Source organism: the organism of the source record quoted next, unplaced genomic scaffold, assembly GCF_019419815.1.
Source record: "Pyrus x bretschneideri cultivar Hongxiangsu unplaced genomic scaffold, Pyrus_bretschneideri_v1 Contig33, whole genome shotgun sequence".
Taxonomy (NCBI): Eukaryota; Viridiplantae; Streptophyta; class Magnoliopsida; order Rosales; family Rosaceae; genus Pyrus; species Pyrus x bretschneideri.
The window spans coordinates 3271306-3299052 of record NW_025999646.1 but is presented as its reverse complement, the minus strand read 5'-3'; the positions used below and the strand labels follow the sequence as shown (position 1 = coordinate 3299052).

The 27747-nt window shown below is 35.6% G+C and overlaps 3 protein-coding genes, 1 long non-coding RNA gene and 2 pseudogenes across 6 annotated transcripts; 3 read left to right on the top strand and 3 right to left on the bottom strand.

Moving 5' to 3' along the window:
• The first annotated feature begins 1570 nt into the window (after positions 1–1570).
• On the top strand, positions 1571–3427 carry LOC108866778 (annotated as a pseudogene).
• LOC125480462 lies at positions 3398–8831 on the bottom strand (annotated as a pseudogene).
• A 390-nt stretch (positions 8832–9221) lies between these two features.
• LOC108868528 lies at positions 9222–10991 on the bottom strand. Its single transcript, XR_007260669.1, has 4 exons — positions 10474–10991; positions 10271–10341; positions 9988–10036; positions 9222–9493 (listed from the first exon to the last, which is right to left on the bottom strand). It is a non-coding gene; the product is annotated as an uncharacterized LOC108868528 (long non-coding RNA).
• Positions 10992–15936: 4945 nt separating this feature from the next.
• LOC125480472 ((3S,6E)-nerolidol synthase 1-like) lies at positions 15937–18662 on the top strand. The gene is made up of 6 exons (XM_048591361.1): positions 15937–16493; positions 16629–17007; positions 17126–17344; positions 17412–17550; positions 17691–17939; positions 18141–18662. Exons 1-6 carry the CDS (start codon positions 15974–15976, stop codon positions 18417–18419), a joined length of 1785 nt encoding a protein of 594 aa, XP_048447318.1. The 5' UTR covers positions 15937–15973; the 3' UTR covers positions 18420–18662.
• A 1286-nt stretch (positions 18663–19948) lies between these two features.
• On the top strand, positions 19949–21857 carry LOC103958394 (transcription factor DYT1). Of its 2 annotated transcripts, XM_048591108.1 has the most exons (3): positions 19949–21135; positions 21243–21419; positions 21498–21857. In XM_048591108.1, exons 1-3 carry the CDS (start codon positions 20962–20964, stop codon positions 21567–21569), a joined length of 423 nt encoding a protein of 140 aa, XP_048447065.1. In that variant the 5' UTR covers positions 19949–20961; the 3' UTR covers positions 21570–21857. The 2 variants fall into 2 exon arrangements, with proteins under 2 accessions (XP_048447065.1, XP_048447064.1); XM_048591107.1 differs by having other exon boundaries at positions 21243–21857.
• Positions 21327–23303, bottom strand: LOC125480361. 2 transcript variants are annotated; one of them, XM_048591106.1, is made up of 2 exons: positions 22748–23303; positions 21327–21459 (listed from the first exon to the last, which is right to left on the bottom strand). In XM_048591106.1, exons 1-2 carry the CDS (start codon positions 23265–23267, stop codon positions 21425–21427), a joined length of 555 nt encoding a protein of 184 aa, XP_048447063.1. In that variant the 5' UTR covers positions 23268–23303; the 3' UTR covers positions 21327–21424. The 2 variants fall into 2 exon arrangements, with proteins under 2 accessions (XP_048447063.1, XP_048447062.1); XM_048591105.1 differs by lacking the exon at positions 21327–21459 and adding an exon at positions 21994–22257 and having other exon boundaries at positions 22748–23293.
• Between the last annotated feature and the right edge of the window lie 4444 nt (positions 23304–27747).

Here is a 27747-nt window from a genome sequence, read left to right as displayed (position 1 = left end):
GAAGGAAGTTGGCGTTCTATCATAAAATTATTTGAAAGTAAGGAAATATTTTGAAATGTCATATGAACTTGTACGCATTTTTCAATTTGTCATATAAACTAAAATTGTAAGCAATTTGTCATATCAACCTTATGAAATCATTAATTTGTCATATCTCCCTAACTTTGTTACGTTTTCCATCCAATATAAGTGACTTGTGTTTAGGGTTATTCGGTCATTTTAATACCTTACTTCCCTTTTATTAAGTTATATTCGACAAAAAACTGTAGGGTTTATCAGGCAATGGAACAATATTTTTTTATATGATAGCAATGAAATGATCATGCAATGCACTCTCTTATGGTTATTCCAAATATGTAATGATACACAAGTGGGAGTTTGCATTTTAGCATGTCACTAAGACATAATTTCATACGGGCTCTATAAATGAGAAACATGTTGACGTTTTGTGGCATAAATGGAGTTGTAGATATATATGTGCTAAAGAAAAGTAAAAAATTAAGTGTTTGTACTAAAGAAAAGTAAAATACATTTGAAAAGATGTTAAAATGACCTAAATAACCCCGAACACAAGTCTTGTGTGAGGCACTTGACTTATATTGGATGGAAAACTTAACGGCAGTGAGGATGAGATGACAAATTAATGATTTTTTAAAGTTGGTATGACAAATTGCTTAAAATTTTAGTTTATATAACAATTTGAAAAATATGAATAAGTTCATATGACATTTCAAAAATTTTCCCTTGAAAGTATCAAAAGTAGTCTAATTTCTTATAAACACATATAAGGTTTCTTATATTCTCAATGTGGGAACTCATACTCTCTATATATTAAGAGCAATGTAGGTTGATGCATGGAATAAAAATTCTTTCAAAGTTATGAAAAAGAGTGAAAATTCTAAAATATATTAATGTATAACATACATTTATACAATGACGGAGTCAAAATTTTGGGGTGGGGTGGTGTGGGGTGGGGTGGGGGGTGGATATGTTGCGGATAGGCAAAACATATAGTATAAAAGAAACATTTAATGATGAACAATTTGTGCAAATCAAGGAATAACGTAAGCTTGCTTAAATGGTGCGAGAGGGTCAGGGCCACCTACAATCTATTTCAGGCTCCGGCCCTGGTTAGATACATGTGCCGAAGAATTTCAACAAATTTAAACACTTGTACTCTTCCTTCTATGGCATTTTCTTCTCAGGCCAACTTTGCTATCTCCACTCCAAATATTGCTCAAAAAAAGATCCTACTTCTTGGGCACTCTAATCTCATTCAGCTATTTATATCCACCTATGTCCACTCTTCCAATAACTCCACCTTGCTTGCAGGATGACATGCCGTTTCTAACATGAATAAAAGTTGAAGATATTCAGGAATGTATTGAGCAAAGTAGGAGGAGAAGGCGCGCTCGAAAGTTTGAACATGATCGATGTCGTTCAACGTCTAGGTATAGATTACCACTTTCGAAGAACAAATTGACCTAATCATATCTATCAGCTCATGGCCTTTCTCATCAACATAATGACCTTCATAAAGTTGCCCTTCAGTTCTGGCTAGTCAGACAACATGGTCACTTCGTGCCCGAGGGTGAGTATAACTAAAATTTCAAGTAACAATTTGTTTCGTATATTTACGTAGTATTGTAGATTGATATTCAGTATCAGTCAATCACTCCCAATTATAACTTTTGTTATTAATAGATGTGTCAACAACTAGAAGGAAAGCGAAGGAAGCATTTTAAGAAAATGTTAATTAGTTAGAGGTCAAGGGATTGGTGTATGAAGCTTCACAGCTAAGCATGGAAGCAGCAGATGCACTTGATGAAGCTGGAAAATTGAGTAGTGATCTCCTAAATAGATCATTGTCCTATCTTGGTCCTCATCAGGCCAGAGTTGTGGGGAACACACTGGAGTACCCCCATCACAAAAGCTTGGCCACATTCATGGCCACTTTTTTTATTTTTTTATTTTTTTTTGTACTAATTCCCTAGCTGGCATGAACAATAGATGGCTAAATATGCTACAGGATGTGGGAAAACGGATTTTAATTTGGTTCAGTCCTTACGTCAGAAGGAGATATTCAAATTTCCAAAGTTAACTGACATCGTGCATTTAACAACATTTCTTTAAAATGTGGTCCAATTTATCGTCAGCCATGTTGTGCACATATCTACAAGGTCGAAGTACTAACAATATTATCAATATCAAGAATATATCCGCATGTAAACAATACGGTTAACTGCACTATAGAAATCCTAATTTGTCTGTTTATTTCATCCAACAAATTAATTCGGTGGTGGAAAGAGATGGGACTGCCTAGGAACTGTAGTTTCGCTCAACAGATCCAAACTTGTAAGAGGAGAGGATTCAGCTCACAAAACCATTTATTGATGACATTTTCGATGTACGAGACGCGTGATGAACTAACTCTCTTCACTGAGGCCGTCAATATGTAAACAATAAAATGTCCTGTACTTTCTTAATTGGCTTCACCATTTTTCACCGTGAATTGATCAGTAAATGTTATAGAGCACTTAAACCGGACTACATGAACATATATTTAATGGCTCTTTACAATACGACGAATGAAATCAGCTGCAAATTCTATCAAAAGCATGGGTGGTACCCATTACGTTCGTTTAAGAAGGTAATATATTAAACCGGATTAGTGTCATGAAATTTAATTACTAGTTTGTTCAAGAAAAGGTTTAACAGATAGTTCATTCTACTATCACGTGCAGTGGGGGATTCTGTGCAATGCATTTTTATCAGAAGCAAAACGGTTCAAATGCGGGCACTTGCCGAAGGCGGAAGACTACTTAAAGAATGGTATTGTTTCTTCTGGGGTTAGTGTGATGATGGTGCATAGATTCTTTCTCTTGGGTCAAGGTACAACGAAAGTGTGGAGCCATTGAATGAAACTCCAGAAATTGCATTTTCCAAAGCAGCAATTCTTCGGCTTTGGGAAGATTTGGGAAGCGCCTAGATGATTATATATATAATCAGATTCAAATCAAACACGTTACATAGAGTAAACATCTTGTTCATATCTCTCAAAATGTGCATAGTTTGACTGAAGGATGAGAATCAGGATCGGCACGAGGGGTCATACATACGACGCTACTTAGATGAAAATCCGGGTTCTTCAATGGAGGAAGCACAAGAAAATACTGTAAATATGATTTAAGAAGAATGGAAGCAGCTAAACAAAGAATTGGTGTCTCCTAATTACCCTTGTCCAGCGACATTCACCACGGCTTCCCTTAATCGTGCAAGAATGGCCCCGTTAATGTGTCGCTACGATGATGACCAACACCTTCCACCTCTTGAGGCGTATTTGAAATCTATGCTGTATGAAAATCTGTGTAATAATAACTATTCAACACTGAAATTGAAGGAATATTTGAAGCTTGCACAAATTTAACTATAAAATTTAGAAGGGTCTAGCAATAAAAGCACAAACATTTCGACATGTGAAAAGAAACAAACAACAACAGAAGTACATTATTCCTCTGAAGGCAACTGCAAATTGTAACGCAGCTATGTATTTGTGTTCCCCAGCCTCACAATCTTCTTTGCGTCATTGATCCTGGAAGCGTTAGGTAGCCCATCCACCAGTCTGCACTCTGCAGTAACTCCACATCCACAAGGAGACGCCTTTTGAAAATTTCCTCGCCGAGTTCAAAGGCTATGTCCAAATCACCCCTCTCGCAAACAAAAGGAACAAGAGCCTGTGGAAAGTCCATTTTTGCAGAGCTTCCTCGAATAATTCAACCGCCTCGTCAGTTTTCTTCTCCGAAGCCAATCCCAACAACCTGGCATTGATCAGGGACAACATTCTTCATTCGACTCCATATCTTCTCGGCTGCCAAAAACTGACCATTCGCAAACAACCCATTCATGATCGTGTTGAATGTCATCATATCCGACTCAACACCCTTCTTCTCCATCTCAACGACATCGAAACCGCCGCCTTGATCACAGTATTATACGACACCAAATCTGGTTCAATTGACAACTTCTGAGAGACCCCTCTGAAAACCTCATCAACCTTGTCAAATGTCTTGGAGTTAACACAAGCACCCAAGAGGGCATTAAAGGACAAGACGGTGCGCTCACAGTTTTTCTCAGGCATTTCGTCAAACACCGGGATTCTCGAACATGCCGGATTTCCCGTAAAGCGTAACCAGTCGGACAGCGAATCCCTTGTTGGAGAGGTCCGCGTGCTGCTTCTCGTCCTCCAGGATCTCCTCGATCCACTCGAAGCGTCTTGCGGAGGCGAGACGGCGTACGGTGTCCTCGTAAATGGGAGTTTGGTACGGAAGCGATGGAGCTCGGATGAATTTTTTGAACTTCACAGCGAGGCGTTTGAGGTTGCGCTCTTTGTAGAGGTCGGTGGAGATGGCGCCAATGCTCCTACTGCTAATGACGTTGGATTGGGTGGCGGTGCAGAAGGAGCGCTGGAGAACTCGAGAGAATCGACATCCTCTCGGAGGTGGTGGCCGCGGGATTTTCGGATTTGGGCCTTTGTAGTTAAGACGTTTGAGAGAAAATAACAACTCGTCCTCTATTTCTTAAAAAACATTATAAAAAAACAGAAAAAGACAACTCGAACTCTTTTTGGATACGGGCTTGAGTCTTGACCGCAGCCCAAAAAGAAAATGTACCCGTTAAGCATATTGGACTAGGTTATTTAGCTGTAAAATATGTAATGTGATAACACATATGAATACTTGATGAACATGCGTCTTGTTCCTCTCAGTAATCTTGTCCATTGACTAAATTTAACGATCAAGATTATTGCACTAAACTTATACATCTATATGATTAAACCAATTCCCAACCTAGGCCGTTTATGCATCCAAAAACGCATTATAAGTTCTGTAACAAAAATTGGACTTTCCGTTTCACATTCAATTATTGTCGTTATTTGTTCTACGTACTCTTGACTCTTGAGCCTTTTCAAGACTAAAATTATAACTCATACATTGTTCTTCAACACTAACACATCAAGCTTCAGCAGTCGCATATGCATTGGAGCATCTTATCACAAGAGCTTGACAAAACTAGAGTTCAGCATGGTTTAGTCTCTAATTGTTTAGACTCGATTTAACACCATCGCCCGATATAATTAAGGCTGTTGGATGAAGAAAGGATTCCGGTTTTACACGTTAGATTTTGAGAGATTATTATTGTGATTTTGTCATGGTATTATTGCATTAGGATCAATCATGGCCGATGCCAGAAGATAGGCTGCTCAAGTTCAAATGAAGATCCCATGCAATCCTCTGGATAAGGATTGCTTTCGCTTGGTCGGTAAAGCTGGGATTAAAGATCCTCTGTTGTTTTATGGACTAATGTGACAAGGAACGTGAAAAGACTTTACCATGTTGTGCATAAGGGATGCTGATTGTGATTAAGATGGTACAATTTGTAATGACTTTTCAGACTGGGTTCATAGTGGACTAATGTGAAAAGGTGATGTCAAATTTTTTTTAATTATTTTATTATGTGGATCCTATTAATTCACTAATTATAGATCTTGAAAATGTATTTTAATTGATTTTTTTTTTTAAATGCATCCTACATATATCATGTATATCATTTATAACAAAGAAACATATCGGTTAGAAAAAAATAAAATCTGACATTGTCATGTTAGCCATCAAATTAATATTTGATATTTATATTTTGACATCTTCTTTAGAGATGCTCTTAGTTGTGTATGTAGGTGAAAAAGGACGATGCATGGAGTGGAATTAATACCAATTAGGTGAAAAAGGACGATGCATGGAGTGGAATTAATACCAATTTAGCTTTCAGTCTCGGGCGTTCGTAATCAATGTTTAACAAAAACAATGAAGGTTCCACAAAGTTAGGGTTTTGGGTTGTTGTTCTTCTTAGAGGGAAAAGATTCCTCTCTGGATTCTCTTTGTCAGGATATGGAGGATCAATCAATTATTGTCGTTCATCGTATATCGTATGGTCAGAAATCATTTAAAATTTAAAATTTAAAATTAAATATAAATAGTATTTAACGAAAACTGATCACATGATAACGGTCGTGGTTGATGGATTCCTTAGATCCCCGCAAACAAGATTTGAAAACGATCTTTTTCCTTCTTATAGTAAGTAGTCACTAGTCATTCGACGAAAATTTCAAAGTTGTACTCGTTTTTTTTGAAAGTCTTGCCGGTCCGGTTTCCCGCAGCATACCAAAAAACAAACGTGTGGGATCACAATAGGATTTGACGTGAGTCTCGTATGCATCGTGAAAATGTCTGAGGATCACGTACAATATTATGTGCCATTCCCAACTTTACTTAACAAAGTCCCAAAATTAGGTTTGCTAGGCCATCCCTATTTCCTGTAATTATAATCATGAGGAATTGACAATTAATCTTTTTTATTATCACTGATAAATTGTTGAAATTCTTGTGAAAATTCTTTTTAACGTTGTCCTTCACCTAACACTCAAAAATAATGTTCGAATAACTTTATTTTAAAATGGTATAAGTAGTAGTTTAATTAAATTAATCAATAAATTCAAAGAAAAAACTTAAAACCAATAAATTATTGATGGACTATGCTTAGCTCTTTCAGTTAAAAATGATATATGAATATGCTCTGATACTATTCGTTTAAAAAAAAAATTACACAACTATAATTCTGAACAAAACCATATTTAGCCATTTTGGTTGGAGATGATCTTAGTACCCAACTTTACTCATCATCTTCTGTCTAATTTGACTAATTTCAGTATTCCTACCGTGACTTTCAGTATTCCTACCATATCTCATATATTATCTTTAATAATCTCACAAGGGAGAGGGTACATAAACTAAAGGAAAAAAAAAAATAGAGTCATCAAAATGGAGCATTGAAACGTTTTTCTCAGTAGAAATGAAGGAACAAAGAAGAAAGAAAAATGATAATTGGTGTGTAACTGCATTGACTGAGTTTTAAAGTATATGTTATAACATTTCTATTGTTTCTTGAGATTTTGTTTTATTTTTTTCTTCAATGTCAAAATTTTCAATTTAACCCATTGAAATTTAGTTTTCATTACACTTTACTTGATTTTTGTCATGCCCACTTGTCATTGACCATGTCATACAAGCATAAGACCAACGCATTCAATCAGTACCACATAGAAGGTCAAAAAAAATTTAAAAAAAAAAAAAAAGAATCAGAAAACAAAAGTACGTATAAAAAAAATGGTATAATAGGATAACTAACATGTAAAAAAAAAAAAAAAAATTATTCAAAATAGTTCATGATGTCGATGCAAATTTTCGTCGTTTCTAGCGTTGACGAAAATGCACCTGCAAAACACTCAGCACCTTTGATTAAACCAATTCCTAACGTAGGCCGTTTATGCATCCAAAAACGCATTTTAAGTTCTGTAACAAAAATTGGACTTTGCGTTTCACATTCAATTATTGTTGTTGTTTGTTCAACGTACTCTTGACTCTCGAGCCTTTTCAAGACTAAAATTATAACTCATACATTATTCTTCAACACTAACATATCAAGCTTAAGCAGTCGCATATGCATTGGAGCATCCTAATCAAAAGAGCTTGACAAAACTAGAGTTCAGCATGGTTTAATCTCTAATTGTTTATACTCGATTTAACACTATCGCCCGGTATAATTAAGGCTGTTGGATGAAGAAAGTATTCCGGTCTTACACGTTAGATTTTGAGAGATTACTATTGTGATTTTGTCATGGTATTATTGCATTAGGATAAATCATGGCCTATGCCAGAAGATAGGCTGCTTAAGTTCAAATGAAGATCCCATGCAATCCTCTGGATACGGATTGTTTTCACTTGGTCGGTAAAGCTGGGATTAAAGATCCTTTGTTGTTTTATGGACTAATGTGACAAGGAACGTGAAAAAACTTTATCAGTTAAGGGATGCTGATTGTGATGAAGATGGTACAATTTGTAATGACTTTTCAGACTGGGTTCATAGTGGACTAATGTGAAACGGTGATGTCAAATTTTTTTTAATTATTTTATTGTAGTGGATCTCATTAATTCACCAATTATAGATCTTGAAAATGTATTTTAATTGATTTTTTTTAAATGGATCCTACAGATATCATTTATAACAAATAAACATATCGGTTGGAAAAAAAGAAAATCTGACATTATCACGTCATCTATCAAATTAACATTTGACTTTTATATTTTGATATCTCTTTTAGAGATGCTTTTATCTGTGTATGTAGGTGAAAAAGGAAGATGCATGGAGTGGAATTAATACCAATTTTGCTTTAGTCTCGGGGGTCGTAATCAATGTTTAACAAAAACAATGAAAGTTCCACAAAGCTAGGGTTTTGGGTTGTTGTTCTTCTTAGAGGGAAAAGATTCTTCTCTAGATTCCTTTTGTTAGAATCTTGATGATCAATCAATCACTGTCGTTCATCGTACATCATACGATCAAAAATCATTCAAAATTTAATATAAATAGTATTAACGAAAACTGATCACATGATAACGGTCATGATTAATGGATTCCTTGGATTTCCGCAAAGAAGATTCGAAAATGATCATTTTCTTTCTTATAGTAAGTAGTCACTAATCATTCGATAAAAAGAAAGAAGAAAAAAACGAAAATTTCAAAGTTGTACTCGTTTTTTTGGAAAGTCTAGCCGGTCTGGTTTCCCGCAGCATACCCAACACTACAACAAAAATGGTCACTGCGCACAATAAATTATCTGTGCCCTTTGAGGCCAAAGAGCACCAACATATGTGTCCATAGACCAATAGCAACAGTGCAGCTACTATCTTAGAGTTTGTGCCCTCTATGGGCGTCACCATTGCTAAAAAGGCACAATAATGTATGTTGTGCTGACAAACCTAAGCACAAATAAAGGTCTTTTTGTGCCCAGTTCTGACAAAATTGTCAGATGGCTGCAGCCACCCCTGGTAGCACATTTATTGTTATTGTGCCCAATATGTCACCTATTTAAAAAAAATATTAAAAACCGAAATCACCTGCAAATTGAGATTGAGGCTAAACAAAAAATTATTTTTTCATATAATTAAAACATCCCACAACCACAAGCATCTATAATATTACAATTTACAGGGATATTCACAACCATTGTATATAAAAACAACTAGAATTTTACAAGTTCTATCCCCAACTAAAATAAAACTAAAACTAAAATTATAAAGGTTTTAAGTGAATATCGGTTCTCTCAGGAATAAGAACATCAAATATTAAGGTTTTAAGTGAACCCGCACAGTTCTTTTCTCATGTTCGAGTCGGCAACCTGGTCAGGGTGGCTTTGGTGGTTGATGGGTTTCGATGTGGCCATCGCGTATAGAGAGGGTAAAAAAATGATTGCCTGCTTCTGAACAACTGGGTTGTTTTGAATGGCCCCGCCAAGTACCCCAAGCATCCATTTTTCTTGTACCTGCATCACCATGATCAAGCTCTCCTATAATCGCAGCAACTCCCCCATTCAAATCTGACCCTAAATCATAAATAAAATAAAATAAAATTCAACATAAAAAGAAAAGGTCAGTACGTATGATTCGAGTTCACGTTGCTCAGGGTCACCGACGCTGTTAAGTTTATTCATCATTGCTCGATCACTCTTGTTAATTTTCTTTTTCGTTTGGTTTGGTTTCGGCTTTTCTTTAACAGCGTAGGCACACAAAACCAATCAAATTCATTCACCTACGTAAGCCACAAAAGCATGAATATTTTGTTTCAAATTTCAATCCCAAAAAACAGAACCAATCAAATTCATTCACCAATTGATGCACACAGCACACAACTTTGTAACTCAATCCCTATTATTGCACACAAATTCTTGACTTTTAACACAAAGCCCACCTCCAATTCCACATAGCAAAAGCCGGGCAATCAATAATTTCAATCCTAACTAAAACTTTTAACACAATTATAACCGAAACAACTCTAATCACTTTACCAAAAAAAAGAATGGATAGAAAGTGGATGTACCTGTAATACGAAACTGGCTGAAGTGAAGAACACAAAGATTTGTGCTTTGCTGCTCAAATTTGTAGAGTGAGAGAAAGTACCCAGAACCAAAATCATATTAGGGTTGAGAAATTGGAATTTATTAGAATTAGGGATTCATTAATACACCTATGCCTCAGCCCAATTTTATTTTTTTTCATTTGGCCTAAAATCGAAAGAACCAAAAACTTCAAGTTAAAAAATTAGAGAAATAAATCTGAAATTTTAGAGAGACAAAGTGAGGAGAGAGAAATAGGCGGAGGACCTTGGGCGAGGAGTCCATTGACGGCTTCGTTGGGGAGGACCTGAGCGCAGTTTTTCACAATCTCCTTTAAGCTTTGCACCAAAAACTAAAAGCAACATATCATGATTGAAGAACACAGCAGCTGAAGAGCACTGCCGCAGTTCCATCAACATCAAGTAACACGACCAGTACGGCAAAGCAAGAGGGAAATATGGAGTCCTCACCTCAGGCTCGTGTGAAGAAGCAGAGCTGGAGGACGCCGCCGCAGTTCGAGGTGGAGCTGGACGGGTTCAACAGCTCTAAGACTATCGTGTCTCGTTAGCTACAGCAAGTTAAGGTAGGTGGAAAAAGGATAAGAATGGCGACGGAGGCGATAGAAGGGAATCGGCAGCGAGATGAGGATAGGACGGAGGCGAGACCGTTTGTGTCGTGCGTCACCGAGAGAAACAATCGGCTTCATCACCAGCTCGGGCCTCATCACCCATCGACGCCACTGCTACTTCTCTCTTCGCCGACCCGTACGCCGCTCTCATACCTGCAAAACACACAAAACCCGAACAAAATCATATGTTTCTTAGATCTGAAATTGAAGAAATTTGGCTATGAATTTGTAGAAACTAACTTGAGGATCGGAAAGATGATGGGAAGAGGATTATGAAGGTATAATTCGACGGTCTGTGGTGACAAGTGGAAGGCGGCGCTGTTGCCTGAAATATATGGACAGGAAGGATACGGAAAGGAGAGTGAAGGGGAAGGAAGAGACAGGATGAAGGGATGAGAGAGAAGACTAATAACCTTCTTTCATCTTCAAGTTTTTTATATTTTTTTATTGTTGTTTTGCACAAAAGGCACAATTATTTTTATACGTGCCGTTTGAAATCTAAAAAGTATGTAGTGCAAATAATTCAAAATGTACGTTTGAGGGTGGTATTCTTATTTTATTTAAAACAAAAGGCACGAAAATATTAGTGTGTCAGTTTGAAATTAATAAACAATCTTATTATTGTGGAATAGGAAAAAGTATATATGTAAAGGACACAAAAAAACATACTTTTTATTTAAATATATTAAATTAGAGGGCACGAAAGCTGCTATCGTGTCTTTGTAAATTAATATAAAATTTTCATTTCTGATATTGAAGGGACACGTCAAAGTTGGATGGACATTTGGGCACAAAAGTCTTGATTTTCGTGCCCAATAATGTGTTTGTGTCAACTTTTTTAACATTTGGGCACAAATCACAATACTTGGTGCCCTTTATAAAATGTGCACTGTTCCACTCTTTTAGTGTTCAGAGGGACACAAACCCCTTATCTGTGTCCTCAATTTTGTATCCATAGCCCATTTTTCTTGTAGTGCAAAAACAAACGTGTGGGATCACAATAGGATTTGACGTGAGTCTCGTATGCATCGTGAAAATGTCTGAGGATCACGTACAGTCCCATCAATATTACGTGCCATTCCCAACTTTACTTAACAAAGTCCCAAAATTAGGTTTGCTAGGCCATCCCTATTTCCTGTAATTATAATCATGAGGAATTAACAATTAATCTTTTTTATTATTACTGATAAATTGTTGAAATTCTTGTCAAAATTCTTTTTAAGGTTGTCCTTCACCAAACACTCAAAAATAATGTTTGAATAACTTTATTTTAAAATGGTATAAGTAGTAGTTTAATTAAATTAATCAATAAATTGAAAGAAAAAAAATTTAAAACTAATAAATTATTGATGGACTATGCTTAGCTTTTTCAGTTAAAAATGGTATATGAATATGCTCTGATACTATTTATTTAAAAAAAAAAATTACACAACTATAATTCTGGATGGAACCATATTTAGCCATTTTGGTTGAAAATGACCTTAGTAGTTAGTACCCAACTTTACTCATCATCTTCTGTCTAATTTGACTAATTTCAGTATTCCTACCATATCTCATGTATTATCCTTTCAGCTAAAAGAACAAAAGGGGAATCTGCTGATGAACAACCACCCTAGCTAACTTGCTAACGAAAGTGCTAATGATCTTCCGTCTTTAATAATCTCGCAAGGGAGAGTGCACATAAACTAAAGGAAAAAAAAAAATAGAGTCGTCAAAATGGAGCATTGAAACGTTTTTCTCAGTAGAAATGAAGGAAGAAAGAAGAAAGAAAAATGATAATTGGCATTCAATCAGTACCGCATGGGTCAAAAAAAAGAAAAAAGAACAAAGAATAAGGAAAAAAAAAAGAATATCTCTTGTAGCCAGCGCTTTAGGAAAAAAAAAAAGAATAAGAAAACAAAAGTACGCATAAAAAAAATGGTATAATAGGATAACTAACATGTAACAAATTTTTTTTTTATTCAAAATGGTTCTTGATGTCGATGCAAATTTTCGTTGTTTCTAGTTTGGACGAAAATGCATCTGCAAAACACTCAGCACCTTTAATCAAAGACCTAGGTCTCATGCGCATGAATCTCTTATGCCTAAGTTAGTTTCTCTAAAAAGAGTAATTATTTAGGGCTTTTAGGGGCATCAAAAGCTTACTGAAATTTGGTAGAGATGGAGGAATTTATAGGAGGAAGTGCCGGCAATGGTGTTAGGGTTTTATCATACACATGACGACATCCTATTGGCCAAGGTTTATGGAGAGAATATTCTCAAGATATTAAATAGGAAATAATATCTTGAGATAATGGTGTAAATATCCCTAATTGATTTAAAGAGGGAATACTTACTTGAATGGAGTCAATCTTCAATTGGGAATATATTAAAGATAGAATTTGGGTAATTAATCATTATCCTTAATACTTTGACTTTTCCTTGTCATGGGCAGGTAAGCTGCGGACAGTCATATACAATTGCTTGGACCTTCAGGGGTGCTGAACTGTGCTTGAGTTTCTGAGAAGCTTGCCTATTTAATGAGGGAAATATTGTCTTTCTTGAGCAAAAGTTCACATGTCACCTCTAGGATTTCTGGGATTATTTTAGGTTCCACACAACTCCTCATTTTGGTCCCTGAGATTTGAAATCAATAGAATTGGTCATTGAGTTTGTCCACCATCAATCATTTTGGTAATTTCGTGAAAAATCTCCACTAAATAAGGATAAAATGACAAAAATACCCTCAAATTTTGTCAAATCATTTTGGCTTATTGTTTATTAAATTGAGGGTAATTTTGTCATTTTAATCTTTATTTAACAAAACTATTCATAGAAAAAAAAAAGATTGATGGTGGACAATCTCAGAGACCAATTGTATTGATTTCAAATCTAAATAACCAAATGAGAAGTTATGCAAATCTTAGAGATTATTTTGGCTAAATTTCCTTAAAAAATGTATAAAAAATAGTTTGGTCATAATTAGGTGGTGTTGAGTGCTGCTGTCGAACTCACTAAATTATATTCAACAAAAACAATTCTCTAAATAATACATAATTAACGAACTACGTAATCGTGTACATGAACCTTAATGTAGATAATGTCGTTTATTAAAAAAAAAAAATTCTATTTTGTTAGAAATTTTTTACCAAAAAACATAAAGAAATAGATATAGTTGAGATCCCCACAAGTTTGCCAAACCAAAAGGTTGTAGATCTGACTTCTGAGCGTATTTCATTTATTTATCTTTTTTCAGTAATTTGGGCAGATGTGCTTGGAAGCTTCCTTCAATATTGATGGTGTCCGAAACAAGCTTTTGCCGAATAGCACTATTTTCGCGTTCTGTACACTGCATTTGAACTTTCAAGCATATTTGGTTCTTTCTTAGATCCCGATCGAGTTCCCGACCCCACCCCTCTACTTTTGCAAATAGAAAGAAGAAGAAAAGATTGAAAGGTTACAAAATGTCTGAGCCGCCCATGTTGGTTTAAATTAATACTCTAGTCCCTTTGTTGTTATATAAATAGTTTGGAACATTATTAACCAAATTTTGTGTACTTTAGAAAGTTCAAATTTCAACTTTGTTCATTGATGATGCAATATATGGAGGACAGGAGGAGGCCTGCAGGAGGATAGAGTAAGAAAATAAGAATGAAAAACAATAAGACTACTAAATGGTCCTTGTCAGTAGATCGTCGCTCTAATAGGATAAAGGAGTATACACTTTAGTGCAAAAATTTTTTTTGCATCAGACAGTGATCAGATGAGGTGGATTGTCTGATCTATCTTCAAAGGAAATTAAAACACCTATCTATATTTAGATGTTACTGTGATTTGTTTAGGTTGAAACTCCAATATAAGAGTTATATTCTATTATAAGTTAGTAGAACAATCCACCTAATCCCGTTGTTGATGAACATAAGACTTTGCAAGTTTCTCCCCTTCATGAGGGTTAACTTGAAATGAAATTGAGGTTCCATTATAAAACCAAATGGCAGTATAGAAAATAGTCTAACCTCTTATAAGCTCTAGCAAGGTCTTTGATTTCACCAATGTAAGAATCTTTTACCTTTCACATCCTCACACGCCATCTCGCGTGTGGCAAATTTTTAAGTCTAATAAATGAACAACACAAAAGGAGTAAGATGAAGCATGTGTGGGCGTTGAGCTTCACACGTGGGCCAACCTACTCTGATACCATAAAAACTTGAGATTTCACTATAAAATCAATTGCCATATGGGAGTATAGCCGAACTAATATGAGAGAAAAAGGCGTGCGGTACATATGATGGTGGAGTGATCGCTTTGAGCCCTAAACACAAATTTTGACAGGAAGATGTTCCTCCATCTTATGTTTCAAGAAATTCGTTACCTCAAGCTTTATGGTCAAATCAAGATTAGGCGGTGAGAAAAGTGTCCCCAAATTGTCTAAATGCATGACAGAATCATAGATTGTAGGATGCTTAATCTTAATTATTGAACTCTCTGCCCTTGAACTTTAAGTATATTTGATTCTTTCTTGGACCACCGACACAGATACTCAGGACTCCACACACGAAAGAAAACTTGAATAACTAGCCACGATTGATTTTCATGGCAATTATGTAAGACATATTCTAAAATCACAACAACAAGACGTTAAGATTACAAATAAATCAAATCAATATGAAATAGAGATCGACTAATTATATTGAACTTATCTGTAGAATTCGAAAGATATGATTATGAAGATGAAGCCATTGATGAACTCTAGGTTGTCTTCTCCTTCCAATACTCCAAAATATCCCTCTACTATATGAATAGGTTTTAGTATTATGAGGAATTCAACGTATGGAAGCAGGAACTTAACCTAGTATTTATATACCATTAGGGTTCCTTATTAGCCGGCCTATTAATAGCTAAGAAAGTCAACCCTATCACCTTGATTGAGTCCTATCATGAAGCAATATCTTTGTATTTGAATCTCTAGATGATTCTCCTAGATTAGCTGCAATGACTTAAGACTCCACAATTCTTACCTAACTAAGACTCTTAATTTACTCGAATTGCACATCACTGAATAATCAAGTGATTTGTTCCTCAAGTAAACCAATTGTCACACATTGCCATTCACAGAACTTTACAAATTATAAATAGGAGAAATTTTCAGTGTGACCGTACATCAAGTGTCATAATACAAATGGTTGAAATTTTTTTTTTTCAAATATTCAACCACTTGTATTATGAGACTAATTGGTGTATCGAACCATGTTCTACACACTGAACAATCTCTCTATAAATTGAGAGATCAAGAGGAGCGAAAAACATCTCATTTTCTCTATTCGCCTTCTACTTCTTTGGGAGTTGATTAGATATACAGAAATATGGAATTTTCTAAATTTCTGTCCTCCCTTGCGACCTCGTCTTGTACTCCTCCAATTGCTCTGAAAAACCCTAGTTCTAAAAAATGGAGCATCCCCGAAGATCACAGCTTGCTTTCTACTCCCTTAAAACCACTTAACTCCAAAACGAAGTATACTTCATCTAAGGTAAGAAAAATCCTCTCTTTCTCACACAAACACACACACACATCTAAGGTAAGAAAAATGGAGCATCCTTGTGCGCAGGATGGCATAATTTGTTTCCAGCATGAACAAAAATTGGACGACTTAAGGCATGCATTAAAAAAAGTGGGAGGACAAGCAGTTGTAGGTTTGGACATGATCGATGCAGTTCAACGTCTAGGTATAGACTACCACTTTGAAGATGAAATTGACCAAATTCTCCAAAAGCAACATATAATATCTAGTACTACTGCTCACGGTGCTCATGATCCCACCGACCTGCACGAAGTTGCTCTCCGCTTTCGACTACTCAGGCAGCATGGTTACTTCGTCTCTGATGGTGAGTACCATCTATATATAATTCAATATTGTAGGTTGGTATTCGGTACTAGTAAATTAGCTCAACCCACACTCGTATAATTTCAATATGTGATAACTAGCTAATCCAAAATTTGTGTTTATCATGTGAATATAGATGTGTTTAACAATTTCAAGGAAAGAGAAGGAAATTTCAATCAAATGTTAAGTGCAGACATCAAGGGGTTGATGAGTCTGTATGAAGCTTCACAGCTAAGTATAGAGGGTGAAGTTGTACTTGAAGAAGCTGGAAAGTTTAGTGGCCATTTCCTAAATTCATCCCTGTTACATCTCGACCATCACCAGGCCAGAGTTGTTGAAAACACATTGAGAAATGCTCATCACAAAAGCTTGGCCCCATTCATGGCCAAGAACTTTTTTGTCTCTGGTTTCCAAGGAACATACAATAGGTGGTTAAATATATTACAAACTGTAGCAAAAACAGATTTATATATGGTCCAGTCCCTTCACCAGAAGGAAGTTGTTCAAGTTTCCAAGTAAGTTAATAACTTTATTGGAAAATACCACCCTAATCTTTAATTGTTGTCTCTACATCTAATTCATTAACCAATTATTAATCAATGTTAACTTATTTGTTTCAATTAACTTAATTAGATGGTGGGAAGAGCTGGGATTGTCTAAGGAGTTGAAGTTTGCAAGAGACCAACCTATTAAATGGTACAATTGGTCCATGGCAGGCCTAACAAACCCAAACTTGTCAGATGAGATGATTGAGTTCACAAAATCTGTATCATTTATCTATTTGATTGATGACATTTTTGATGTTTACGGGACGCTTGATGATCTCATTCTCTTCACGGAGGTTGTTAATAGGTAATAACAACTTAATTAACTTCACCAATTTTTACAGTTAACTGACCAGTAAATCGTTATGCTGCAGATGGGAAATTGGTGCTATAGAACACTTACCGGACTACATGAAGATATGCTTCAAAGCTCTTTATGATATGACGGATGAAATCAGCTGTAAGGTTTATGAAAAGCACGGATGGAACCCGTTGCATTCCCTAAAGAAGACGGTATATATACAAACCGTAGTATTGGCTTATTATTAAGTATATTTATCTAACTGGTTTAGTGTCGTGACAATTAAGTACTAGCATAATTAAGAAAGGCTTAATTAACAGATTGTTCATTCTATTTGCATGCATGCATGCAGTGGGCGAGTCTGTGCAATGCATTTTTAGTGGAAGCAAAATGGTTCAAATCCGGGCACTTGCCTAGGGCTGAAGAGTACTTGAAGAATGGAATTATTTCTTCTGGGGTGAATGTGATGTTGGTCCACATTTTCTTTCTCATGGGTGAAGGTATAACCAAACAAAGTGTGGAGCGCTTGAATGGCACTCCAGCCATTATATCTTCAACAGCAGCAATTCTTCGGCTTTGGGACGACTTGGGAAGTGCCAAGGTAACTACATATTTATAGCACCATTTATATCAAGCACCATAGTAACTAAATGCATATTCATCCCTGCATCTAAGGTTCTATATTATGTGTGGCGGATGTCTTAGCCGGCTCCATCACACAAATATTTGTCCATCAAAATTTGTAGCATGCATGTATGCACATAGAACATGTCAGATTTTCTTATCGTGATTCTAATTGTAGGATGAGAATCAAGATGGGGACAACGGGTCATACATAAACTACTATTTAAATGAACATCAAGGCAAAACCATGGAGGAAGCACAAGAACATGTTACGAATATGATTTCACAAGAATGGAAGAAACTGAACAAAGTATTGGTGTCTCCTAATCCATTTCCAGCAGCATTCACAAAGGCTTCCCTAAATCTTGCAAGAATGGTGCCATTAATGTATAGTTACGACAACAACCAGCGCCTTCCATATCTTGACGAGTACGTGGAATCGATGCTTCATGCATGAAGTTGATTTGATTCCGATTTCATACGTGCAATGGGTCCAAATAAAAATACCATAGTATATTATCTTATGGAGGTATAGAGTAAAAACAAGAAATAAACAATTAGAACATAAGTGCAAGGCACATGAATTGCTACCGCAAGAGAGAATGTAAAAATAAGAAATCTTAATTTGATGCTCCTGTAGTATTTTATTTTCTGAAGAAACGAAATATCCTAGTTCTTTTCTCCCTAAAGAAAATATCCTAATTGTTGAATGGCCGAGATTTTTTACCAAACTTATTACCAACTGAACTTTTATGTCAGTTAAATTTTGACTATTCAACTAAAATTGATTGACTGGATGAAAAGATACAAGATTATATCAACTATGTACATATTAAGTGAGACATTAATTCTTTGATATCAAATTCATACTCTTAACATAATCAACCAGCTGGATCATGACTAGCTTATCCTCATGAATTTGGGGCAAATATCTTGTGGCCCCAACATTCAGTAGTTTTATGGAGAGATTCTCTCCAAAACTAACGCACACTTTAGGTGGCCATACGCTCAGAAATTACTCCAATTATCTACTAATTGTTTCGTCAGTCACATGTAGGGTCGGTCTAGAGGTTTTTTAGGTCCGGGGCAATATAAAAAAATGTGCCCTAACTTCATATAAGAAAATTATTTATTTTCACACGTAAGACATCGATAAAATTATACTTATAAAAGCAGTTCAAACTTAATAATTTAGAAACACAGAAAGACTAATATATTTTGTATCCAGAGAAGGAAACCAAAAAATTCCGAGCTTACATATAGATAGACGATAAGTTTTGTTTTCCATCTGAACTTTTGAAGTGTTTTTGTAGAAATCATGAGGTGTTTTTTCTTATTTATTAACCTTGTCAATATGAGACTAAAAAAATAATGATGTTTTTGAGTCTTTAATTAGTATGTATAAGTAATAAATGGGCACTAAATGAAACTTTTGATAACACGTCATATGATTTGCAAATTTGCTCCAAAAATTTGGTCTACGTATTACTCTTTGTAGAAGATTAGACTTGAATTCAAACGAATATTTAGAAATAGCAACCCACATAGCTACTAGCTAGTAACTAAAAATAAATTAACAACCAAACAAATATTCGTAAAAATTGAAAAGAATAAACACGCATATAGCATTTCGAACTTAGGAAATCTTGTTAATTTTAAACAACAAAAATCATTGCTTCTAATTAAACTTCTTGATCATTTAACCAAATTTTATAAATTTATTCTCTTATGAAAAAAAAAATTGTAAAAATTGGAAAGTAAATAAGCACATGTAGTGTTTTGAACTCAAGACCTCTTCATTATTTTCAAACGACAAAACCACGACTTCTAGTTAAATTTCTTTGTCATTGAACCAAATTTTATAAATTTATACTCTTATAAAAACTTATATAAATATACCACCCTAATAATTTTGATGCCCCAAACTTTTTTTAGCCCCAGACGGTCCCCCTACCAGCACTGGACCTAGGCCAGGCCTGGTCACGTGATTGGTTACAACACTTGATTTATTAAACTGAGCTTTTTACCTACAATGCAAATTTCTTGTGTGACCATTACGAAAAACATTTGGAGATATTTCTATTATGGTACAAATACCGCGAAGGTATTTATTAAATGGCCTTATAAAATAAGTGTACTCTACGGTCTACAAGAAAGGAATATAGTCTGCCCTAACAAACCTTCATTGTACCCAAAAAAAAAAAAAAAAACAAACCTTCATTCGTTTATGTACTTTTTTTCCAGTCAATAAGACCAACATGTATGACATGCATGAACATATTCAAACACAAAAACAACAGTCGCGATTTTTGCATACCATTTTCCTCCCTATCCACTCCTACCTTGAAATCGAGAGTTGGAAAAAGAAGAAGAGAGCGTAGAAGAAGAAAATGAGAACGTAAAAATCACTTCCCAAAAGCAAAACACACACATATATGCATTGCTGTTGAAGCTGCTTCTTGTTCCTCTCTTTAATCTCATCCATTGATTAAATTTAACGACCAAGATTATTTCAGTAAACATATAATTCGAAGGACTAAACTGAATGGCTAGAACATCTCTCTCTCTCTCTAAACAATCGTGATAAATTTATCTTGCATTCCTCTCCCTCACACGCAATGGAATGATACCCTTGTGAGGGCCATCTATATAATTTCATAACAGAAACTACTCTCTCCCACTTGTTTAAACTAACTTTGATCCAAAATATATCAAGAAATATGGACTCTGTGAGTTGTGTGTTGGATGAATTATGCTTAGTAGAAGGAGGCAGCCGAGGGGGAAGGATGGGTCGAAGGAGACACAACAATGGTGGCGAATTCAAATCCAAAAATCTCGTTGCTGAGAGGAAGAGAAGGGAGAAGCTCAGTGGAAGGCTCCTTGCACTACGCGCATTGGTCCCGAATATCACAAATGCAAGTCCTCAAAGCCTCCCTTAAATTTTTCCAGTTTCCATTATTAACACGAGAGTATCTCAACTATGGTTTTTCGTGTTTCAGATGAACAAAGCAACCATTGTTGAGGATGCCATCACTTACATCCAGGAGCTGCAGCAGAAAGTAGACTTCCTCAAAGACCAGCTTTTTGAGATGGAAGCATCATCAGAAGAAACACTGCAGCCGAACAAAGAAGAAACTCATGCTGCAGAAGAGATGAAGAAATTCGGGATTCAGGTTTTGACAACCAGCTAACAACTCATCATATTCAATCTCTTTGAAACAATATAGGAGTTTTTTTTTTTTCTGCTCATATATTTCAATGTTGTTGCTGGTATGGGCAGACAGAGGTGAATGTGACTAAGATTGATGGGAACAAACTTTGGGTGAAGACAGTCCTCGAGAAGAAACGAGGCGGGTTCACAAAACTGATGGAAGCCATGACCGGCTTTGGCTTCGAACTCACTGACACCAGCGTCACTACCTCCAACGGAGTAATGATGGTTTCATCCTGTATAACGGTACGTCACGGTAAAAACAAAGAAAGCTCTGAAATTCTACCTGCACCAGAAGTTAATATAAATTCTAATGAATTTCAGGGATTCTGCTGTGATAAGCTCGAAGTTGAGCAAACCCGGGAATTGATGCTGGAGATCATCAATGGCATATAGCAAAAGGGAAGGATCGGATCATACAAACATATTCAATTACAACACAACACAACACAACACAAACAACTTGAAAAAAAAAAACAGAGTTTTCTGTTTTGATTTCTTGTTAATTTCACCTGGCATATGGCAATCCACAAAGTTATTACAGTCATGTTTTATCTGAGTGATATTCTAGTTTAATTTAAATAAAGGCATTTGATTAAAGAAATGGAAAGTTGTTTGGCTAGCTTGGCAACATAAAAGAACAAAAGGGGCTGCACCATCCCACAAACGTGTCAATGAACAAAAATCACAAGCAAGAAAAAGCCACAAGACAGCTAACCAATATTCCAATATTGCAGGCTTAGGGATAGGAACCAAGCAGCTAAAGGGCAACCCAAGCCAACAAAGCTCCTTGCATTGCGAGGACTAAGACAAAAATATATAAAACCAGAAAATTTCCAATTGAGCAAACTTCCAAAATTGCACCATTTGATTCAAAATCTTACACTCACTTTTGCTTTCCTTTGTTTTTTTTACAATCCTAACAAGCTTCTATGAACATTCAATCTTTTTTGCTCAAAATTAAGAGAGAAAAATACCCAAAAACCAAAAAAGGAGAAAAATTATCCAAGTGACAAAAGATCAAATCTTCATCTCTGGGCCTGAAATCCAATCTTCCTTCCTCCTTCACTCTTCAATGAAATGCCTGCATTCCATGATTCTAATATCAATTTTACCAACCCTTAATGCTAAAAATTGCAATAATGCAACGATTTTCACACAACCATTTTCTCATCCAGCGCTCCCTTCTAAGATTTATTCAAACGCCACATAAAATCCAGGATGTACATTGGAGAAAAAGCGCGTGCGGAACTCACTTCTTTTCACTAATACATTGGATCAAAATATCAAATAGACAAAAGGCGCGACCCCAAATTAACCAAGCTCCCTACTTTACAAAGGTCGGGAGAAACGTGTATCGCACTCAACTTTACTCTTGTTTTGTAAAGAGATTATTCTCATGACTCAAGATCACAGAGGAACAATCTTTCCGCTGCCTAAGGCTCAAATAGACAATTGGAATTTAATTGTGGAGAATAAAAATTCCCAAATTTACATTTCATTTCAAAGATTAGTACAAGTCTACTGAATTTGTAGAGAGAAAAGAGAATAAAAAGATGGGATTTTTTTAGTACCTTGAGATTGAGGCTTGCAGACAGGGGGGTCTTCAAATAGAGAGAGAGAAAGCTGCTTATGGGCAACACCAATGTCAAACAAAATCAACCCAGAAGACGGATCGCTCACTGAGATTCCCTTCACCGGCAGCCAAAGAAAAAGCTCCTCCTGAGTCAAACCCTCCAAGCCTCTGAGCACGCCATAGCTGAGATTAGCTCTGACTATGCTCTCAAAGTAGACTCTTGTCTCGAACTTGGTCATGCAAGAACGGTCCAGATGCACCTCCAGGTGGCCCATCTGATCGAGATTGTAGGACTTCACATTGTCCGGGAAGAGCCCGGCAGGAAGGCCTTGGCTTTGGAGGAGGTTGTGGAGGGTTAAGGTGGCGGTGGGAGGAAGAAGGAGAAGGAGAAGGATACAGAGAGTGAGCAAAGATACTGGTGTCAGAGACATTGTGTGAAGGAAGGACAGACAAAAGCTGAATGTCTGAGGTTTCAAGGAGGGTTTTATTTGAGGTTTCGTTTTGGGAAAAGCTAACATGAGAAGATATTAGTATATAAGTTGGAAAAAAGAGTACATTTATTTAAAAATAATTACACATAGAGTCAAATTACAAGACTATATTTGGAAGAGAGACATAGTTTTTTATTTATTTCATAAAGAAACAAAATTTATTCACGTGACAGATGATGTCATAGTTGTTTTTTTAATTATCTTTGCATATACAATTCACTCATATATGTGAGTTGTTATCTTCTCATTTTTTTCTTGCCTCTTTCTCTCTCCTCCTTCTTCTTGAATTTACTTTTTATTTCATTTATGGGTACGATTGAGACTTTTTATTTTTTATTTTATTTTAGTATTTCTTTTTAAAGTATTTGATTTTTCAAGTTAGTTTTGACCAAAAAAATACTGGAGGTCTACCGTGGAGAGGTACTCAAATGAAACCAGTGATCGATTTCTAGGTATTTTGATTAAGCGAAGCAACTTAGTTGTGGATTGGAACTGAATGAGAAGGGTAATTGCTTCAGTTCAGAATGCCCGAAGGGTATTGATAAATACAAAAGTTTTGCTTACAGCAGAAAACAGCATAACACTTTGCCTACTTGTACAGTCAGTGATGCTATTCGTTTTGTTGGATTTATATATTATATATCAGGACTATATAACTTTATCCATTTAGGATTAACCCCTACTCAGTCAGCATTTTCCCTACTGTTCAAGTTCGTTTTCTTAAGTAAATCAGTGAAAATGGGTGTATTAAAATGATATTTCCGTACATAAACAGATAAACTTCATTATTCTTGGCAAATATTTAAGGAAGATGATTTTGTTGATGCATCAGGCAGCATAATCAAGTCTATTAACCATCAAATCTAAGGTTTGCTTTCTTAAAGAGCTTTATCATTGTGCCTTCATGAGGCAGACAAATTCATTCGATGATTTTGATTCATGCCAATGGTCCTTTCCTAAGTTAATTTGTCCACTGATGCCACCTGCTGTGTTATCGCCTTAACAAAAAGCAATCAATAGCATGTGGGTTAGATTAGTTGGTTAGAGTAATGTGTTTGTCACTTAAAATTAGGTTTAGATCAATTAGTTAGCACAATATATCCGTCCCCTTATAACAACAATTTATACCAAGTTTTTCTTTTTTTTTTTGAACAATTTATACCAAGTATTGATTAAGAAGGTTTTGTCCAACATAATTATTCATCCGTACAAAGTTACAATCAAAGCCTCTGACTTGAAAAAGTTGTGGACAACCACGAGCCAGAGTTCTTACAATCTCCAAAACCTTCAATTTACCCATCAGTAAATCCTCCTCATGCTCAACCCTGCCTATTGTAAATAGTTGCTTCCATCATCCCTTATTTCTCCATACGAATTTGGGCTTCCGAAAAGACAATCTGCAGTTCCGTTCCATGTATTTCCCTATCTTCCTTCATCACTACCAAATTCATAGCAACAATCACCATTTCCATTGCCTCTCTTGAAAGCACGAGCAAGGCAAGGCCAGTACCCAAACAAACTCTCACAAATATCCATGGCTTCCAATCCATACCCACTAGGAACTTGATTATACACTTCCTTCTCATGCTCATAACTACCCTGCACAACTTCTTCACTTTTCTCAACTTGATTAGGGTTTTCTTCTACTCAATTATGGTTTTCATCTACTTGGCTTGGCTGATCTTCTATCCTCTCTTGGTGCTGCTTCTCTTCTTCAACCACCCATATCAGTTCACTTCCATTTATGGGTTTTGGTGCTTGCTCAGCAGTTTCTTGCTTACCACTCAACGGCACGATAGAGCCATCAGTGACGCCATCGGAAGAGGAGGGATTTAAGGCAGCAGGCCCAGAAGAACGTGGATAACAAGTTTCAAGTGAAGGCAAAAGGGGCTTTCCGTAGGTTTTTGGGTGATATCAAATCCACCATCATAAGTTGTAGGATCATATTCTTCAAATTCGGGCTCATTAAACTCGAAAGAAATGGAATAAAAGATCATAAACTGAGTCACTTCATTATCATAACTCGGGTTATAAACATTTGGGTTGTAATAGTGGAAAGAGGTTTGGTGTAAGAATTATGACAAGCATGATAGTATTGAGATGGAGTTGTATCATACAGAAAGAAATTTTGGGTAGGGGGCTCATAGCTAGAATAATTATAAGATATTGGTCCCTGATCTAGAGAAGCATGATGATCATGAGTATCAGCATAAGGGTTAACTTATACTCACCAAGATCACCAGCCTCATAGTAGTTGGAGCTGTAGAATTCCATCTATGAATCAACCGACATGATTCATAGACGATTTTATCTCCTTTCTGTTAGATTCCAGATGTTCTAGGATTGGTATTTTCCACAACGTCAGAGGAATTACATTGAATTCTATAACATCAAAATGGACCCTAATTTACAACTGCCTGTGATTCCTATATATCTCTCTATCTTCTAACTAAATTCCCATACACACAAATCTATCCAGTTGGGAAGAAAATGTGTGCCTCACCAACTCATGTGCAAGAAATAGGAAAGGTGGGTTCGCTAAATGTCAACACATATAACAGACTGATGAGAGGCCAAAGGATTAAGCATTTCATAAACATGTGATTGGAGAGAATTACCTTTGCCAGAAAGTGGATTGAGATGTTTCTGAAAAGGAATCCTGAGAAATTTCGCTTGAAAGATGATGAGATTCAAAAAAATTTCTGCGCTTTTTGTATTTTTTTGGTTGCCTAATTTCCTTTGCTTAGTAAGATGGTAGTTGTATAAATCATGGCAGCATGTACAGATTGCAGAAAAATTTGGCACTTTAGACACTACTTGTGTTTAGCGTTTGACACCGAAACCCTTGGATTGGATGATGGCATGGTTGCCAGAATAATAGCAAGTGCAATTAATTAGGGAACGACTTACTAGTTTTGATTCAATTTTTAGTTCATTCAAAATTAGCTATTTGTTTAGTAATACTTCTATCTCAAAATTTAAGGAAGTCCAAGTTCAAATTTCACCTTTGAGAATAACAAACAAGAAAATGTGCCAGTCATACATTAAAGAGGTAGATGCAAAGTTTTCCTATCTTCTCACAATGATGTCATTTGAACTATCATCCGCATGTTGTTTAGCCAACCACGCTTTTCTGGATTTTTAGATTAGGGTTAATTATGTTCATACATGATTCATCGCAAAACACTTACAGAATAGCCTCACAATGGGCTTAACAATAATGTGGTTCAAATTTGCCTTTGACAATAATCAAATCTAAGATCTCTCACTTACAGAATGTTTACTAACTTAAATTAGGAAAAGTGATAGAGAGGTGGAGATGTCAAAGATTATGGGAGACTCATGTATTGGATTAAAAAAGTAATGTGAGCCTTAGCATACTTTTTGATTTCGTATAGTCAGAAACGTTTGAAAAGTTAGGAAATTGGGTTAATTTCATTTATTATCATACTCATTCTAATTTTCAGGTAAGCAAACATGTCAAAGTGTTTTTAGCGAACTCTAGTATTTGCCAAGGTTAATAGCAGACATTAATTTGTGCAATTTTAGGAAGCTGGACAAGACAATGGCCCAATTTAAAAACCATATACCCACATAATATGAACTGGATCAGAAAAATGAAAAGTCAACTCAACTATTAAACCCCCAACTCATTTTGGATTGACCCGAATCAGGTTCCAGATTGTGGCCTAAAACCCTAAGGGAGCCCAAGGCATTGAAGTCAACCGTGTACGTTTTGACCTATGTTTCTTCATTTCTTCTTTATAATTGACTTAATGTAAAAAATGGTTCAAAATCTCAGAGGATCTTTGTGCATGAAACAAGTATGAATTATCAACAATTGCAACTGCCTTTACGTATTTGACACTTGATTTTCTGAGTACTTACAAGATTAGGTGCATATTACATCACTAAGGTTGTCGAAGCCAGTTGAAGAAAAACCGGATACGTCAATGATAATTTTTTCTCCTAAAACACCGAGTCTACGGGATATTGTGATATTTAAAATCAAAACAAATGGCCTCTACTTTTATTGATTATTATTTGACCAAATCTTATAAATAATAGTAGTTCAACAGAACTTCTTTTTTTTTTTTTTTATAGAAGTACAGGAACACAACAAAAACTATTTGTTTATAAGATTGGGTTTGTTTTTCTAGTTTATGTGTCTATTAAAAAAATGGTTATTATTCTGAACATTTTTGGAGATGTTGATTCGGATTTATGACCTAATTTAAAGGTAAAAAAATAAGTCACACTAAATTAATACTAATAGCACTTTGTGTTAAAGATTTCAAATCTGAAAGGGAAAATTAACAGAACAAATTTCAATATATAATACTTGTCTATTTTTAAATAAATTGAGGTTTATTAGAATAAATTCTCACTCCTATTGGACTAATAATGATCAAGTTGAAGATAATATTAGTGTTGAATTATAGTGTATGCGATTTTACAATTCGTATAAAAAAGTCACTGATCCATTTAGGACAAGGGTATCTCACAT

Excerpts from the sequence above, each read along its gene's own strand:
- LOC125480472 (XM_048591361.1), top strand. The coding sequence starts at position 15,974 with ATGGAATTTTCTAAATTTCTGTCCTCCCTTGCGACCTCGTCTTGTACT. Across the intron at positions 17,345-17,411 it reads TTCACGGAGGTTGTTAATAG|ATGGGAAATTGGTGCTATAG; the intron begins GTAATAACAACT and ends GTTATGCTGCAG. Across the intron at positions 17,940-18,140 it reads ACGACTTGGGAAGTGCCAAG|GATGAGAATCAAGATGGGGA; the intron begins GTAACTACATAT and ends TTCTAATTGTAG.
- LOC103958394 (XM_048591107.1), top strand. The coding sequence starts at position 20,962 with ATGAACAAAGCAACCATTGTTGAGGATGCCATCACTTACATCCAGGAG. Across the intron at positions 21,136-21,242 it reads TGAAGAAATTCGGGATTCAG|ACAGAGGTGAATGTGACTAA; the intron begins GTTTTGACAACC and ends TGGTATGGGCAG.
- LOC125480361 (XM_048591105.1), bottom strand. The coding sequence starts at position 23,267 with ATGTTAGCTTTTCCCAAAACGAAACCTCAAATAAAACCCTCCTTGAAA. Across the intron at positions 22,258-22,747 it reads CTGCAAGCCTCAATCTCAAG|GCATTTCATTGAAGAGTGAA; the intron begins GTACTAAAAAAA and ends CATGGAATGCAG.